The sequence below is a fragment of the Salmo salar genome, chromosome 22 (assembly GCF_965601325.2).
Source record: "Salmo salar chromosome 22, fSalSal1, whole genome shotgun sequence".
NCBI classification, from domain to species: domain Eukaryota; kingdom Metazoa; phylum Chordata; class Actinopteri; order Salmoniformes; family Salmonidae; genus Salmo; species Salmo salar.
In genome coordinates, this window is record NC_138312.1 from 62310001 (window position 1) to 62325073 (window position 15073).

The 15073-nt window shown below is 41.7% G+C and overlaps 1 protein-coding gene across 15 annotated transcripts in view; it reads right to left on the reverse strand.

The window, feature by feature from the left end:
• The window catches only part of abhd6a (abhydrolase domain containing 6, acylglycerol lipase a), a 77057-nt gene that overhangs the window by 38592 nt on the left and 23392 nt on the right, over nucleotides 1-15073 (reverse strand). For all 15 annotated transcript variants that reach the window (XR_014382094.1, XR_014382097.1, XR_014382104.1 and 12 more), the window contains 1 exon segment: nucleotides 7472-7585. Coding sequence is in view for 1 of the 15 variants with exons in the window: in NM_001140355.1 (NP_001133827.1) it covers nucleotides 7472-7585 (114 nt within the window). In the remaining 14 variants the exon portion in view is untranslated.

Genomic DNA, 15073 nt, shown 5'->3' on the forward strand with positions numbered 1-15073 from the left:
GTTTTACTGCTAACCTACAAAGCATTACATGGGCTTGCTCCTACCTATCTTTCTGATTTGGTCCCACACGTACGCTACTGTCACAAGATGCAGGCCTCCTAACTGTCCCTAGAATTTCTAAGCAAACAGCTGGAGGCAGGGCCTTCTCCTATAGAGCTCCATTTTTATGGAATGTTCTGCCTACCCATGTGAGAGACGCAGACTCAGTCTCAACCTTTAAGTCTTTATTGAAGACTCATCTCTTCAGTAGGTCCTATGATTGAGTGTAGTCTGGCCCAGGAGTGTGAAGGTGAACGGAAAGGCTGGAGCAACGAACCGCCCTTGCTGTCTCTGCCTGGCCGGTTCCCCTCTCTCCACTGGGATTCTCTGCCTCTGACCCTATTACAGGGGCTGAGTCACTGGCTTACTGGTGCTCTTCCATGCTGTCCCTAGGAGGGGTGTGTCACTTGAATGGGTTGAGTCACTGACGTGGTCTTCCTGTCCGGGTTGGCGCCCCCCCTTGGGTTGTGCCGTGCCGGAGATCTTTGTGGGCTATACTCGGCCTTGTCTCAGGGTGGTAAGTTGGTGGTTGGAGATATCCCTCTAGTGGTGTGGGGGCTGTGATTTGGCAAAGTGGGTGGGGTTATATCCTGCCTGTTTGGCCCTGTCCGGGGGTATCATCGGATGGGGCCACAGTGTCTCCTGACCCCTCCTGTCTCAGCCTCCAGTATTTATGCTGCAGTAGTTTGTGTGTCGGGGGGCTAGGGTCAGTCTGTTATATCTGGAGTATTTCTCCAGTGTCCTGTGTGAATTTAAGGACTACCTGGCCTTGACTCCTTGCTGTCCCCAGTCCACCTGACTGTGCTGCTGCTCCAGTTTCAACTGTTCTGCCTGTGGCTATGGAACCCTGACCTGTTCACCGGACGTGCTACCTGTCCCAGACCTGCTGTTTTCAACTCTCTAGAGACAGCAGGAGCGGTAGAGATACTCTCAATGATCGGCTATGAAAAGCCAACTGACATTTACTCCTGAGGTGCTGACCTGTTGCACCCTCGACAACTACTATAATTATTATTATTTGACCATGCTGGTCATCTATGAACATTTGAACATCTTAGCCATGTTCTGTTATAATCTCCACCCGGCACAGCCAGAAGAGGACTGGCCACCCCTCATAGCCTGGTTCCTCTCTAGGTTTCTTCCTAGGTTTTGGACTTTCTAGGGAGTTTTTACTAGCCACCGTGCTTCCACACCTGCATTGCTTGCTGTTTGGGGTTTTAGGCTGGGTTTCTGTACAGCACTTTGAGATATCAGCTGATGTAAGAAGGGCTATATAAATACATTTGATTTGAACTGTGGGACCTTAAAGACAAATGTGTGCCTTTCCAATCATATCCAATCAATTGAATTTACCACAGGTGGACTCCAATCAAGTTGCAGAAACATCAAGGATGATCAATGGAAACAGGATGCACCTGAGCTCAATTTCAAGTCTCATAGCAAAAGGGTCTGAATACTTATGTAAATAAGGTTAAAAAATGTTTTTATTTAAAGACCTGTTTTCACTTTGTCATTATAGGGTATTGTGTGTATATTGATGAGGAAAAAAATATAATTTAATCAATTTTAGAATTAGTGTGTAATGTAACAAAAAAAAGTTAAGGGGTCTGAATACTTTCCGAATGCACTGTAGATGCCAAATCATATCCACTGGGCCATTGCTCCACTTAATTGGTACGCAAAAGATAGTTGGACTTTCTTAGGGAACCAAAATGGCGCATTTCAGGCATAAATGGGACCCATGTTGTCCAAAAAGTTATACTTTTGATTTATCTGTCAATTAATATTTTCCCCCCCAAGAGTCTTCATCCAGGTGCTTTTTGGCAAACTTGAGTCAACATTTTGGATGAGATGGGTCCCATTATGTCTGGAGAAAATCAAACCCTGCATTCCACAGTAAGAACCTCATACCAACGGTCCAGCATGGTAGTGTGATTATAGATGCTTTGCTGCCTCAGGGCCTGGAGGACTTGCATGAATTCTGCTCTTTATCAGAGAATTCTACAGGAGAATGTCAGGCCATCTGTCTGTGAACTGAAGCTAAAGCCCAGCTGGGTCATGCATCGAGACAATGATCCAAAACACATAATCAAGTCTACATGAAAATGGTTAAAAAGCAACAGATTTGAAGTTTTGGAATGGCCTAGTTAAAGTCCAGACCTAATCCAATTTGAGATGTTGTGGCAGGGCCTGAAACGAGCAGTTCCTGCTTGAAAACTCACAAATGACCCCGTTCTGCATGGAAGAGTGGGCCAAAATTCTTCCACAGCAGTGTGAGAGACTGATCATCAACTACAGGAAGTGTTTGGTTGCAGTCATTGCACCTAAAGGTGGCACAACCAGTTGAGTGTAAAGGGGGGGCAATTACTTTTTCACACTTGGGAATTGGTGGTTTTATAACTCTGTTAATGAAGTAAAACTATTTTTGGTTATTTGTAAACTCAGGTTCCCTTTATCTAATATTAGGTTTTGGTTGAAGATCTGATTGGCAAAAAGAAAATGGCGCCGAAGAACATGGCTGACGTTTTACATTCACTAATTGTGCAATTTTGTAAATTTTTAAGCGTTTTGCGTAACTTATTTTTTAACTTATTGTGTGGACATAAATGTTGCTGCTACCGTCTCTTATGACCGAAAAAAAAAAAGTGATTACTCACCGCGGACTGGAAGAAACTTTTTCCTTTAACGAGTCCGACAAGAAGGATATCCTGCTTTCACTGGAACAGGCCCAGATCCACGCCTTTTGTGTGAAGAAAAGACACCAGAAAAGGGGACGCAGATCGGGGATTCTTCTGAGAAGCCGGAGGCGAGCGAGTAAACTCCCAATGCCTTCCATTCTCCTTGCTAACGTGCAATTGATGACCTACTATTAAGATTATTCTACCAATGGGACATTAAAAACTGTCTTGAATCTTATGTTTCACCGAGACGTGACTGAACGAAGAAACAGATAATATAGAGCTGGCAGGATGTTCTATGCACCGGCAGAACAGAGACGCTACGTCTGGTAAGACGAGGGGGGGTCCATTTGTCAATAACAGCTGGTGCACGATGTCTAATATTAAAGAAGTCTCGAGGTATTGCTCACCTGAGGTAGAATACCTCATGATAAGCTGTAGACCACACTATCTACCAAGAGAGTTCTCATCTGTATTATTCGTAGCCGTCTATTTACCACCACAAAGCGAAGCTGGCACTAAGACCGCTCTCAACCAACTCTAAGGCCATGAGCAAAGAAGAAAATGCTCACGCAGAAGCGGCGCTCCTAGTGGCCGGGAACTTTAATGCAGGCAAACTTAAATCAGTTTTACCAAATTTTTACCAGCATGTCACATGTGCAACCTTTAGGAATAAAAAATCCAGTAGAATATGTTCCGGGATTCATCCAATGGCATTGAGAAATACACCACCTCAGTCATTGGCTTCATCAATAAGTGCATCGATGACATCGTCCCCATAGTGACTGTACGTTCATATCCCAACCAGAAATCATGGATTACATGCAACATCCGCATCAAGCTAAAGGCTAAAGCTGCCGCTTTCAAGGACTGGGAGACTAATCCGGACGCTTATAAGAAATCCCTTTATGCCCTCAGACGAACCATCAAACAAGCAAAGCGTCAATACAGGATTAAGATTGAATCCTACTACACCGGCTCTGACGCTCGTCAGATGTGGCAGGGCTTGAAAACTATTACGGACTACAAAGGGAAAAGCTAAATGCCTTTTAGGCTCGCTTCGAGGCAAGCAACACTGAAGCATGCACGAGAGCACCAGCTGTTCTGGACGACTGTGTGATAGCACTCTCGGTAGCCGATGTGAAAAAAACCTTTAAAACAGGTCAACATTCACAAAGCTGCAGGACCAGATGGATTACCAGGACATGTACTCAAAGCATCCAACTGTCAAGTGTCTTCACTGACATTTTCAACCTCTCCCTGACCGAGTCTGTAATACCCACATGTTTCAAGCAGACCACCATAGTCCCCTGTGCCCAAAGAAGCGAAGGTAACCTGCCTAAATGACTACTGATCCGGTGATGGCTCACATCAACACCATTATCCCAGAAACCCTAGACCCACTCCAATTTGCATACCGCCCCAACAGATCCACAGATGATGCAATCTCAATCGCACTCCACACAGCCCTTTCTCACCTGGACAAAAGGAACACCTATGTGAGAATGCTGTTCATCGACTACAGCTCAGCGTTCAACACCATAGTGCCCTCAAAGCTCATCACTAAGCTAAGGACCCTGGGACTAAACACCTCCCTCTGCAACTGGATCCTGGACTTCCTGACACATCTGCCACGCTGATCCTTAACACAGGGTCCCCTCAGGGGTGTGTACTTAGTACCCTCCTGTATTCCCTGTTCACCCACGACTGCGTGGCCAAACACGACTCCAACACCATCATTAAGTTTGCTGACGACACAACAGTGGTAGGCCTGATCACCGACAACGATGAGACGGCCTATAGAGAGGAGGTCAGAAAACTGGCAGTGTGGTGCCAGGACAACAACCTCTCCCTCAATGTGAACAAGACAAAAGAGCTGATCGTGGACTACAGGAAAAGGCGGACCGAATAGGCCCCCATTAACATCGACGGGGCTGTAGTGGAGCGGGTTGAGAATTTCAAGTTCCTTGGTGTCCACATCACCAACGAACTATCATGGTCCAAACATACCAAGACAGTCGTGAAGAGGGCACGACAAAACCTTTCCCCCTCAGGAGACTGAAAAGATTTGGCATGGGTCCTGAGATCCTCAAAAAGGTTCTACAGCTACACCATCGAGAGCACCCTGACCGGTTGCATCACCACCTGGTATGGCAACTGCTTTTCTTTGCAACTCTGCCAGCATCCCAGAGTTGCTGCTTCACTGTTGACGTTGAGACTGGTGTTTTGCGGGTACTATTTAATGAAGCTGCCAGTTGAGGACTTGTGAGGCGTCTGTTTCTCAAACTAGACACTCTAATGTACTTGTCCTCTTGCTCAGTTGTGCAGAGGGGCCTCCCACTCTTACTATTCTGGTTAGAGACAGTTTGCGCTGTTCTGTAAAGGGAGTAGTACACAGCGTTGTACGAGATCTTCAGTTTCTTGGCAATTTCTCGCATGGAATAGCCTTCATTTCTCAGAACAAGAATATACTGACGAGTTTCGTAAGAAAGGTCTTTGTTTCTGGCCATTTTCAGCCTGTAATCGAACCCACAAATGCTGATGCTCCAGATACTCAACTAGTCTAAAGAAGGCCAGTTTTATTGCTTCTTTAATCAGGACAACAGTTTTCAGCTGTGCTAACATAATGGCAAAAGGGTTTTCTAATGATCAATTAGCCTTTTTTAAAATGATAAACTTGGATTAGCTAACACAACGTGCCATTGGAACACAGGTTGCTGTAGATATGTAGATATTCCATAAAAATAAAAAGAATCAGCCGTTTCCAGCTACAATAGACATTTACAACATTAACAAAAATTAACAATGTCTACACTGTATTCTGATCAATCTGATGTTATTTTAATGGACCATTTTGTTTAGCTTTTCTTTCAAAAACAAGGACATTTCTAAGTGACCCCAAACTTTTGAACGGTAGTGTATGTGGTTATCTGAAGATGTTTTTTTATTATTTATTTCACCTTTATCTTTTTATTTAACCTTTATTTAACCAGGTAGGCTAGTTGAGAACAAGTCCTTTATTTAACCAGGTAGGCTAGTTGAGAACAAGTTCTCATTTACAACTGCGACCTGGCCAAGATAAAGCAAAGCACTGCGACACAAACAACAACACAGAGTTACACATGGAATAAACAAGCGTACAGTCAATAACACAATAGAAAAAAAGAAAGTCTATATAAAATGTGTGCAAATGGCGTGAGGAGGTAAGGCAATAAATAGATCAGGCCTACCACATAGTAGCGAAGTAGTTACAATTTAGCAAATTAACACTGGAGGGATTGATGGGCAAGTAGAAATACTGGTTTGCAAAAGAGTAGAAAAGTAAATAAAAACAATATGGGGATGAGGTAGTTGGATGGGCTATTTACAGATGGGCTATGTACAGCTGCAGCGATCGGTTAGCTGCTCAGTTAGCTTTTGTTTAAGGTTTGTGAGGGAAATATAAGTCTCCAGCTTCAGAGATTTTTGCAATTTGTTCCAGTCATTGACAGCAGAGAACTGGAAGGAAAGGCGGCCAAAGGAGGTGTTGGCTTTGGGGATGACCAGTGAGATGTGCTACGGGTGGGTGTTGTTATGTTGACCAGTGAGCTGAGATAAGGCGGAGCTTTACCTAGCAAAGACTTATAGATGACCTGGAGCCAGTGGGTCTGGCGACGAATATGTAGCAAGGGCCAGCCGACGAGAGCATACAGGTCGCAGTGGTGGGTAGTATATGGGCTTTGGTGACAAAACGGATGGCACTGTGATAGACTGCATCCAGTTTGCTGAGTAGAGTGATAGAGGCTATTTTGTAAATGACATCGCCGAAGTCGAGGATCGGTAGGATAGTCAGTTTTACGAGGGTATGTTTGGCGGAGTGAGTGAAGGAGGCTTTGTTGCGAAATAGGAAGCCGATTCTACATTTCATTTTGGATTGGAGATTTTTAATATGAGTCTGGACAGAGTTTAGTCTAGCCAGACACCTAGGTATTTGTAGTTGTCCACATATTCTTAGTCGGAACCGTCCAGAGTAGTGATGCTAGTCGGGCGGGTAGTGAACGGTTGAAAAGCATGCATTTAGTTTTACTAGCGTTTAAGAGCAGTTGGAGGCCACGGAAGGAGAGTTGTATGGCATTGAAGCTCGTCTGGAGGTTAGTTAACACAGTGTCCAAAGAAGGGCCAGATGTAAACAGAATGGTGTCGTCTGCGTAGAGGTGGATCAGAGAATCACCAGCAGCGAGAGCGACATCGTTGATATATACAGAGAAAAGAGTCGGCCCGAGAATTGAACCCTGTGGTACCCCCATAGAGACTGCCAGAGGTCTGGACAACAGGCCCTCTGATTTGACACATTGAACTCTGTCTGAGAAGTAGTTGGTGAACCAGGCGAGGCAGTCATTTGAGAAACCAAGGCTGTTGAGTCTGCCGATAAAAATACGGTGATTGACAGAGTCGAAAGCCTTGGCCAGGTCGTACCTTGGCCTTGGCCAGGTACTTACTATGACTGAGATTTTATTTTTATTTATTTAACCTTTAATTAACCAGGAAGGGCTCGTTGAGATTTAAAATCTCTTTTTCAAGAGCGTCCTGGCCAAGATAGATATGTGGTTGTCTCACCTAGCTAAAGAGTTTCTGCTAAATAAATAAATAGTAAATGTAAAATGTGATCTTGGTACAGTAACAGTATACGGTGTTTACAGTGGTGTAACATGACGGGGCGCTTAAAGAAGGAAAATGAATGTAATCAATCAACCAACCAACCAATCAATCAGTACCTGTCGTATCCTCTTGACCTGTCCCTCTATGGAATAGTCTCTGGCATCGGTGCGGCTGGTGCCCTCGTGTCCGGGCATGTCAATGCACAGCAGGTGCTGGTGCTTGGGCAGAAACTACAGATAAAGACATACAGCACAGTTAACACCCCAACCACACTGTCTATCTACTACAGATAAAGATAAACAGTTAACACCCCAACCACACTGTCTATCTACTACAGATAAAGATAAACAGTTAACACCTAAACCACACTGTCTATCTACTACAGATAAAGATAAACAGTTAACACCCCAACCACACTGTCTATCTACTACAGATAAAGATAAACAGCACAGTTAACACCCCAACCACACTGTCTATCTACTACAGATAAAGATAAACAGTTAACACCCCAACCACACTGTCTATCTACTACAGATAAAGATAAACAGTTAATACCCCAACCACACTGTCTATCTACTACAGATAAAGATAAACAGTTAACACCCCAACCACACTGTCTATCTACTACAGATAAAGATAAACAGTTAACACCCCAACCACACTGTCTATCTACTACAGATAAAGATAAACAGCACAGTTAACACCCCAACCACACTGTCTATCTACTACAGATAAAGATACAGCACAGTTAACACCCCAACCACACTGTCTATCTACTACAGATAAAGATAAACAGTTAACACCCCAACCACACTGTCTATCTACTACAGATAAAGATAAACAGTTAACACCCCAACCACACTGTCTATCTACTACAGATAAAGATAAACAGTTAACACCCCAACCACACTGTCTATCTACTACAGATAAAGATAAACAGCACAGTTAACACCCCAACCACACTGTCTATCTACTACAGATAAAGATAAACAGCACAGTTAACACCTAAACCACACTGTCTATCTACTACAGATAAAGATAAACAGTTAACACCCCAACCACACTGTCTATCTACTACAGATAAAGATAAACAGCACAGTTAACACCCCAACCACACTGTCTATCTACTACAGATAAAGATAAACAGTTAACACCCCAACCACACTGTCTATCTACTACAGATAAAGATAAACAGCACAGTTAACACCCCAACCACACTGTCTATCTACTACAGATAAAGATAAACAGTTAACACCCCAACCACACTGTCTATCTACTACAGATAAAGATAAACAGTTAACACCCCAACCACACTGTCTATCTACTACAGATAAAGATAAACAGTTAACACCCCAACCACACTGTCTATCTACTACAGATAAAGATAAACAGTTAACACCCCAACCACACTGTCTATCTACTACAGATAAAGATAAACAGTTAACACCCCAACCACACTGTCTATCTACTACAGATAAAGATAAACAGTTAACACCCCAACCACACTGTCTATCTACTACAGATAAAGATAAACAGTTAACACCCCAACCACACTGTCTATCTACTACAGATAAAGATAAACAGTTAACACCCCAACCACACTGTCTATCTACTACAGATAAAGATAAACAGTTAACACCCCAACCACACTGTCTATCTACTACAGATAAAGATAAACAGTTAACACCCCAACCACACTGTCTATCTACTACAGATAAAGATAAACAGTTAACACCCCAACCACACTGTCTATCTACTACAGATAAAGATAAACAGCACAGTTAACACCCCAACCACACTGTCTATCTACTACAGATAAAGACATACAGCACAGTTAATACCCCAACCACACTGTCTATCTACTACAGATAAAGACATACAGCACAGTTAATACCCCAACCACACTGTCTATCTACTACAGATAAAGACATACAGCACAGTTAACACCTAAACCACACTGTCTATCTACTACAGATAAAGATAAACAGTTAACACCCCAACCACACTGTCTATCTACTACAGATAAAGATAAACAGCACAGTTAACACCCCAACCACACTGTCTATCTACTACAGATAAAGATAAACAGTTAACACCCCAACCACACTGTCTATCTACTACAGATAAACAGCACAGTTAACACCCCAACCACACTGTCTATCTACTACAGATAAAGATAAACAGTTAACACCCCAACCACACTGTCTATCTACTACAGATAAAGATAAACAGTTAACACCCCAACCACACTGTCTATCTACTACAGATAAAGATAAACAGTTAACACCCCAACCACACTGTCTATCTACTACAGATAAAGATAAACAGTTAACACCCCAACCACACTGTCTATCTACTACAGATAAAGATAAACAGTTAACACCCCAACCACACTGTCTATCTACTACAGATAAAGATAAACAGTTAATACCCCAACCACACTGTCTATCTACTACAGATAAAGATAAACAGTTAATACCCCAACCACACTGTCTATCTACTACAGATAAAGATAAACAGTTAACACCCCAACCACACTCTCTATCTACTACAGATAAAGATAAACAGTTAACACCCCAACCACACTGTCTATCTACTACAGATAAAGATAAACAGTTAACACCCCAACCACACTGTCTATCTACTACAGATAAAGATAAACAGTTAACACCCCAACCACACTGTCTATCTACTACAGATAAAGATAAACAGCACAGTTAACACCCCAACCACACTGTCTATCTACTACAGATAAAGATAAACAGTTAACACCCCAACCACACTGTCTATCTACTACAGATAAAGATAAACAGTTAACACCCCAACCACACTGTCTATCTACTACAGATAAAGATAAACAGTTAACACCCCAACCACACTGTCTATCTACTACAGATAAAGATAAACAGTTAACACCCCAACCACACTGTCTATCTACTACAGATAAAGATAAACAGCACAGTTAACACCCCAACCACACTGTCTATCTACTACAGATAAAGATAAACAGTTAACACCCCAACCACACTGTCTATCTACTACAGATAAAGATAAACAGCACAGTTAACACCCCAACCACGCTGTCTATCTACTACAGATAAAGATAAACAGCACAGTTAACACCCCAACCACACTGTCTATCTACTACAGATAAAGATAAACAGTTAACACCCCAACCACACTGTCTATCTACTACAGATAAAGATAAACAGTTAACACCCCAACCACACTGTCTATCTACTACAGATAAAGATAAACAGCACAGTTAACACCCCAACCACACTGTCTATCTACTACAGATAAAGATAAACAGCACAGTTAACACCCCAACCACACTGTCTATCTACTACAGATAAAGATAAACAGCACAGTTAACACCTAAACCACACTGTCTATCTACTACAGATAAAGATAAACAGTTAACACCCCAACCACACTGTCTATCTACTACAGATAAAGATAAACAGTTAACACCCCAACCACACTGTCTATCTACTACAGATAAAGATAAACAGTTAACACCCCAACCACACTGTCTATCTACTACAGATAAAGATAAACAGCACAGTTAACACCCCAACCACACTGTCTATCTACTACAGATAAAGATAAACAGTTAACACCCCAACCACACTGTCTATCTACTACAGATAAAGATAAACAGCACAGTTAACACCCAAACCACACTGTCTATCTACTACAGATAAAGATAAACAGTTAACACCCCAACCACACTGTCTATCTACTACAGATAAAGATAAACAGTTAACACCCCAACCACACTGTCTATCTACTACAGATAAAGATAAACAGTTAACACCCCAACCACACTGTCTATCTACTACAGATAAAGATAAACAGTTAACACCCCAACCACACTGTCTATCTACTACAGATAAAGATAAACAGCACAGTTAACACCTAAACCACACTGTCTATCTACTACAGATAAAGATAAACAGTTAACACCCCAACCACACTGTCTATCTACTACAGATAAAGATAAACAGCACAGTTAACACCCCAACCACACTGTCTATCTACTACAGATAAAGATAAACAGTTAACACCCCAACCACACTGTCTATCTACTACAGATAAAGATAAACAGCACAGTTAACACCCCTAAACCACACTGTCTATCTACTACAGATAAAGATAAACAGTTAACACCCCAACCACACTGTCTATCTACTACAGATAAAGATAAACAGTTAACACCCCAACCACACTGTCTATCTACTACAGATAAAGATAAACAGCACAGTTAACACCCCAACCACACTGTCTATCTACTACAGATAAAGATAAACAGCACAGTTAACACCCCAACCACACTGTCTATCTACTACAGATAAAGATAAACAGCACAGTTAACACCCCAACCACACTGTCTATCTACTACAGATAAAGATAAACAGTTAACACCCCAACCACACTGTCTATCTACTACAGATAAAGATAAACAGTTAACACCCCAACCACACTGTCTATCTACTACAGATAAAGATAAACAGCACAGTTAACACCCCAACCACACTGTCTATCTACTACAGATAAAGATAAACAGCACAGTTAACACCCCAACCACACTGTCTATCTACTACAGATAAAGATAAACAGCACAGTTAACACCTAAACCACACTGTCTATCTACTACAGATAAAGATAAACAGTTAACACCCCAACCACACTGTCTATCTACTACAGATAAAGATAAACAGCACAGTTAACACCCCAACCACACTGTCTATCTACTACAGATAAAGATAAACAGTTAACACCCCAACCACACTGTCTATCTACTACAGATAAAGATAAACAGCACAGTTAACACCCCAACCACACTGTCTATCTACTACAGATAAAGATAAACAGTTAACACCCCAACCACACTGTCTATCTACTACAGATAAAGATAAACAGTTAACACCCCAACCACACTGTCTATCTACTACAGATAAAGATAAACAGCACAGTTAACACCCCAACCACACTGTCTATCTACTACAGATAAAGATAAACAGTTAACACCCCAACCACACTGTCTATCTACTACAGATAAAGATAAACAGTTAACACCCCAACCACACTGTCTATCTACTACAGATAAAGATAAACAGTTAACACCCCAACCACACTGTCTATCTACTACAGATAAAGATAAACAGTTAACACCCCAACCACACTGTCTATCTACTACAGATAAAGACATACAGCACAGTTAACACCCCAACCACACTGTCTATCTACTACAGATAAAGATAAACAGTTAACACCCCAACCACACTGTCTATCTACTACAGATAAAGATAAACAGCACAGTTAACACCCCAACCACACTGTCTATCTACTACAGATAAAGATAAACAGCACAGTTAACACCCCAACCACACTGTCTATCTACTACAGATAAAGATAAACAGTTAACACCCCAACCACACTGTCTATCTACTACAGATAAAGATAAACAGTTAACACCCCAACCACACTGTCTATCTACTACAGATAAAGATAAACAGTTAACACCCCAACCACACTGTCTATCTACTACAGATAAAGATAAACAGTTAACACCCCAACCACACTGTCTATCTACTACAGATAAAGATAAACAGTTAACACCCCAACCACACTGTCTATCTACTACAGATAAAGATAAACAGTTAACACCCCAACCACACTGTCTATCTACTACAGATAAAGATAAACAGCACAGTTAACACCCCAACCACACTGTCTATCTACTACAGATAAAGATAAACAGTTAACACCCCAACCACACTGTCTATCTACTACAGATAAAGATACAACAGTTAACACCCCAACCACACTGTCTATCTACTACAGATAAAGATAAACAGCACAGTTAACACCCCAACCACACTGTCTATCTACTACAGATAAAGATAAACAGTTAACACCCCAACCACACTGTCTATCTACTACAGATAAAGATAAACAGTTAACACCCCAACCACACTGTCTATCTACTACAGATAAAGATAAACAGTTAACACCCCAACCACACTGTCTATCTACTACAGATAAAGATAAACAGTTAACACCCCAACCACACTGTCTATCTACTACAGATAAAGATAAACAGTTAACACCCCAACCACACTGTCTATCTACTACAGATAAAGATAAACAGTTAACACCCCAACCACACTGTCTATCTACTACAGATAAAGATAAACAGCACAGTTAACGACCCCAACCACACTGTCTATCTACTACAGATAAAGATAAACAGTTAACACCCCAACCACACTGTCTATCTACTACAGATAAAGATAAACAGCACAGTATAACTACCCCAACCACACTGTCTATCTACTACAGATAAAGATAAACAGTTAACACCCCAACCACACTGTCTATCTACTACAGATAAACAGCACAGTTAACACCCCAACCACACTGTCTATCTACTACAGATAAAGATAAACAGCACAGTTAACACCTAAACCACACTGTCTATCTACTACAGATAAAGATAAACAGTTAACACCCCAACCACACTGTCTATCTACTACAGATAAAGATAAACAGTTAACACCCCAACCACACTGTCTATCTACTACAGATAAAGATAAACAGTTAACACCCCAACCACACTGTCTATCTACTACAGATAAAGATAAACAGTTAACACCCCAACCACACTGTCTATCTACTACAGATAAAGATAAACAGTTAACACCCCAACCACACTGTCTATCTACTACAGATAAAGATAAACAGTTAACACCCCAACCACACTGTCTATCTACTACAGATAAAGATAAACAGTTAACACCCCAACCACACTGTCTATCTACTACAGATAAAGATAAACAGTTAACACCCCAACCACACTGTCTATCTACTACAGATAAAGATAAACAGCACAGTTAACACCCCAACCACACTGTCTATCTACTACAGATAAAGATAAACAGTTAACACAGTTATATTCGAGGTACATCACAGTTAAAAACGACAAACATTCCTCGAGTCTACATATCCTGTCTACTTTATCCATTAATGATCCTTATCCTGTTATTGCACTACTAACAACATTGTATTAGCACGTTACGTTATTTAGTAGGTGCTAACATAGCATTGTTACTGTAGTAATTACATCGTTACAAAAGGTATAAAAGCAATGTAACATGACTGTTCACCAGTGTTGTAGTCGAGTCAATAAACCTTGAGGTCGAGTCCCAAGTCCCCTGTGCTCGAGTCCGAGTCACTATGGCTATGTCCGAGTCCAAGTCAGAGTCACCAATGCTCGAGTCAAGAGTCCCTTTGACTAAAGTCCGAGTCCCAGCGTTCCAGTCATGGGTCCCAGTGCGAGTCCTGGTCCCAGTGCTCCAGTCTGAGTTACTGGGTCTGAGACCTGGTCCCAGTCTGAGTCACTGGATCTGAGTCCTAGTCCCAGTGCTCCAGTCTGAGTCACTGGATCTGAGTCCTAGTCCCAGTGCTCCAGTCTGAGTCACTGGATCTGAGTCCTAGTCCCAGTGCTCCAGTCTGAGTCACTGGGTCTGAGTTCAATATTAAAATGTGCTATTTTCTGTTGGTTTATGTGCAGATTAAAAAAAACAACTTTTGAAAGCAAAATGAATGATGCTAGTCTGCTGCTACATTTACGCTTCTTTTGATTTGTTAGAGGAAATCTGCCTAGCAACAACTAGTGGCGGGCTGGCGGGAAGACTTTCATGCGAGTATTG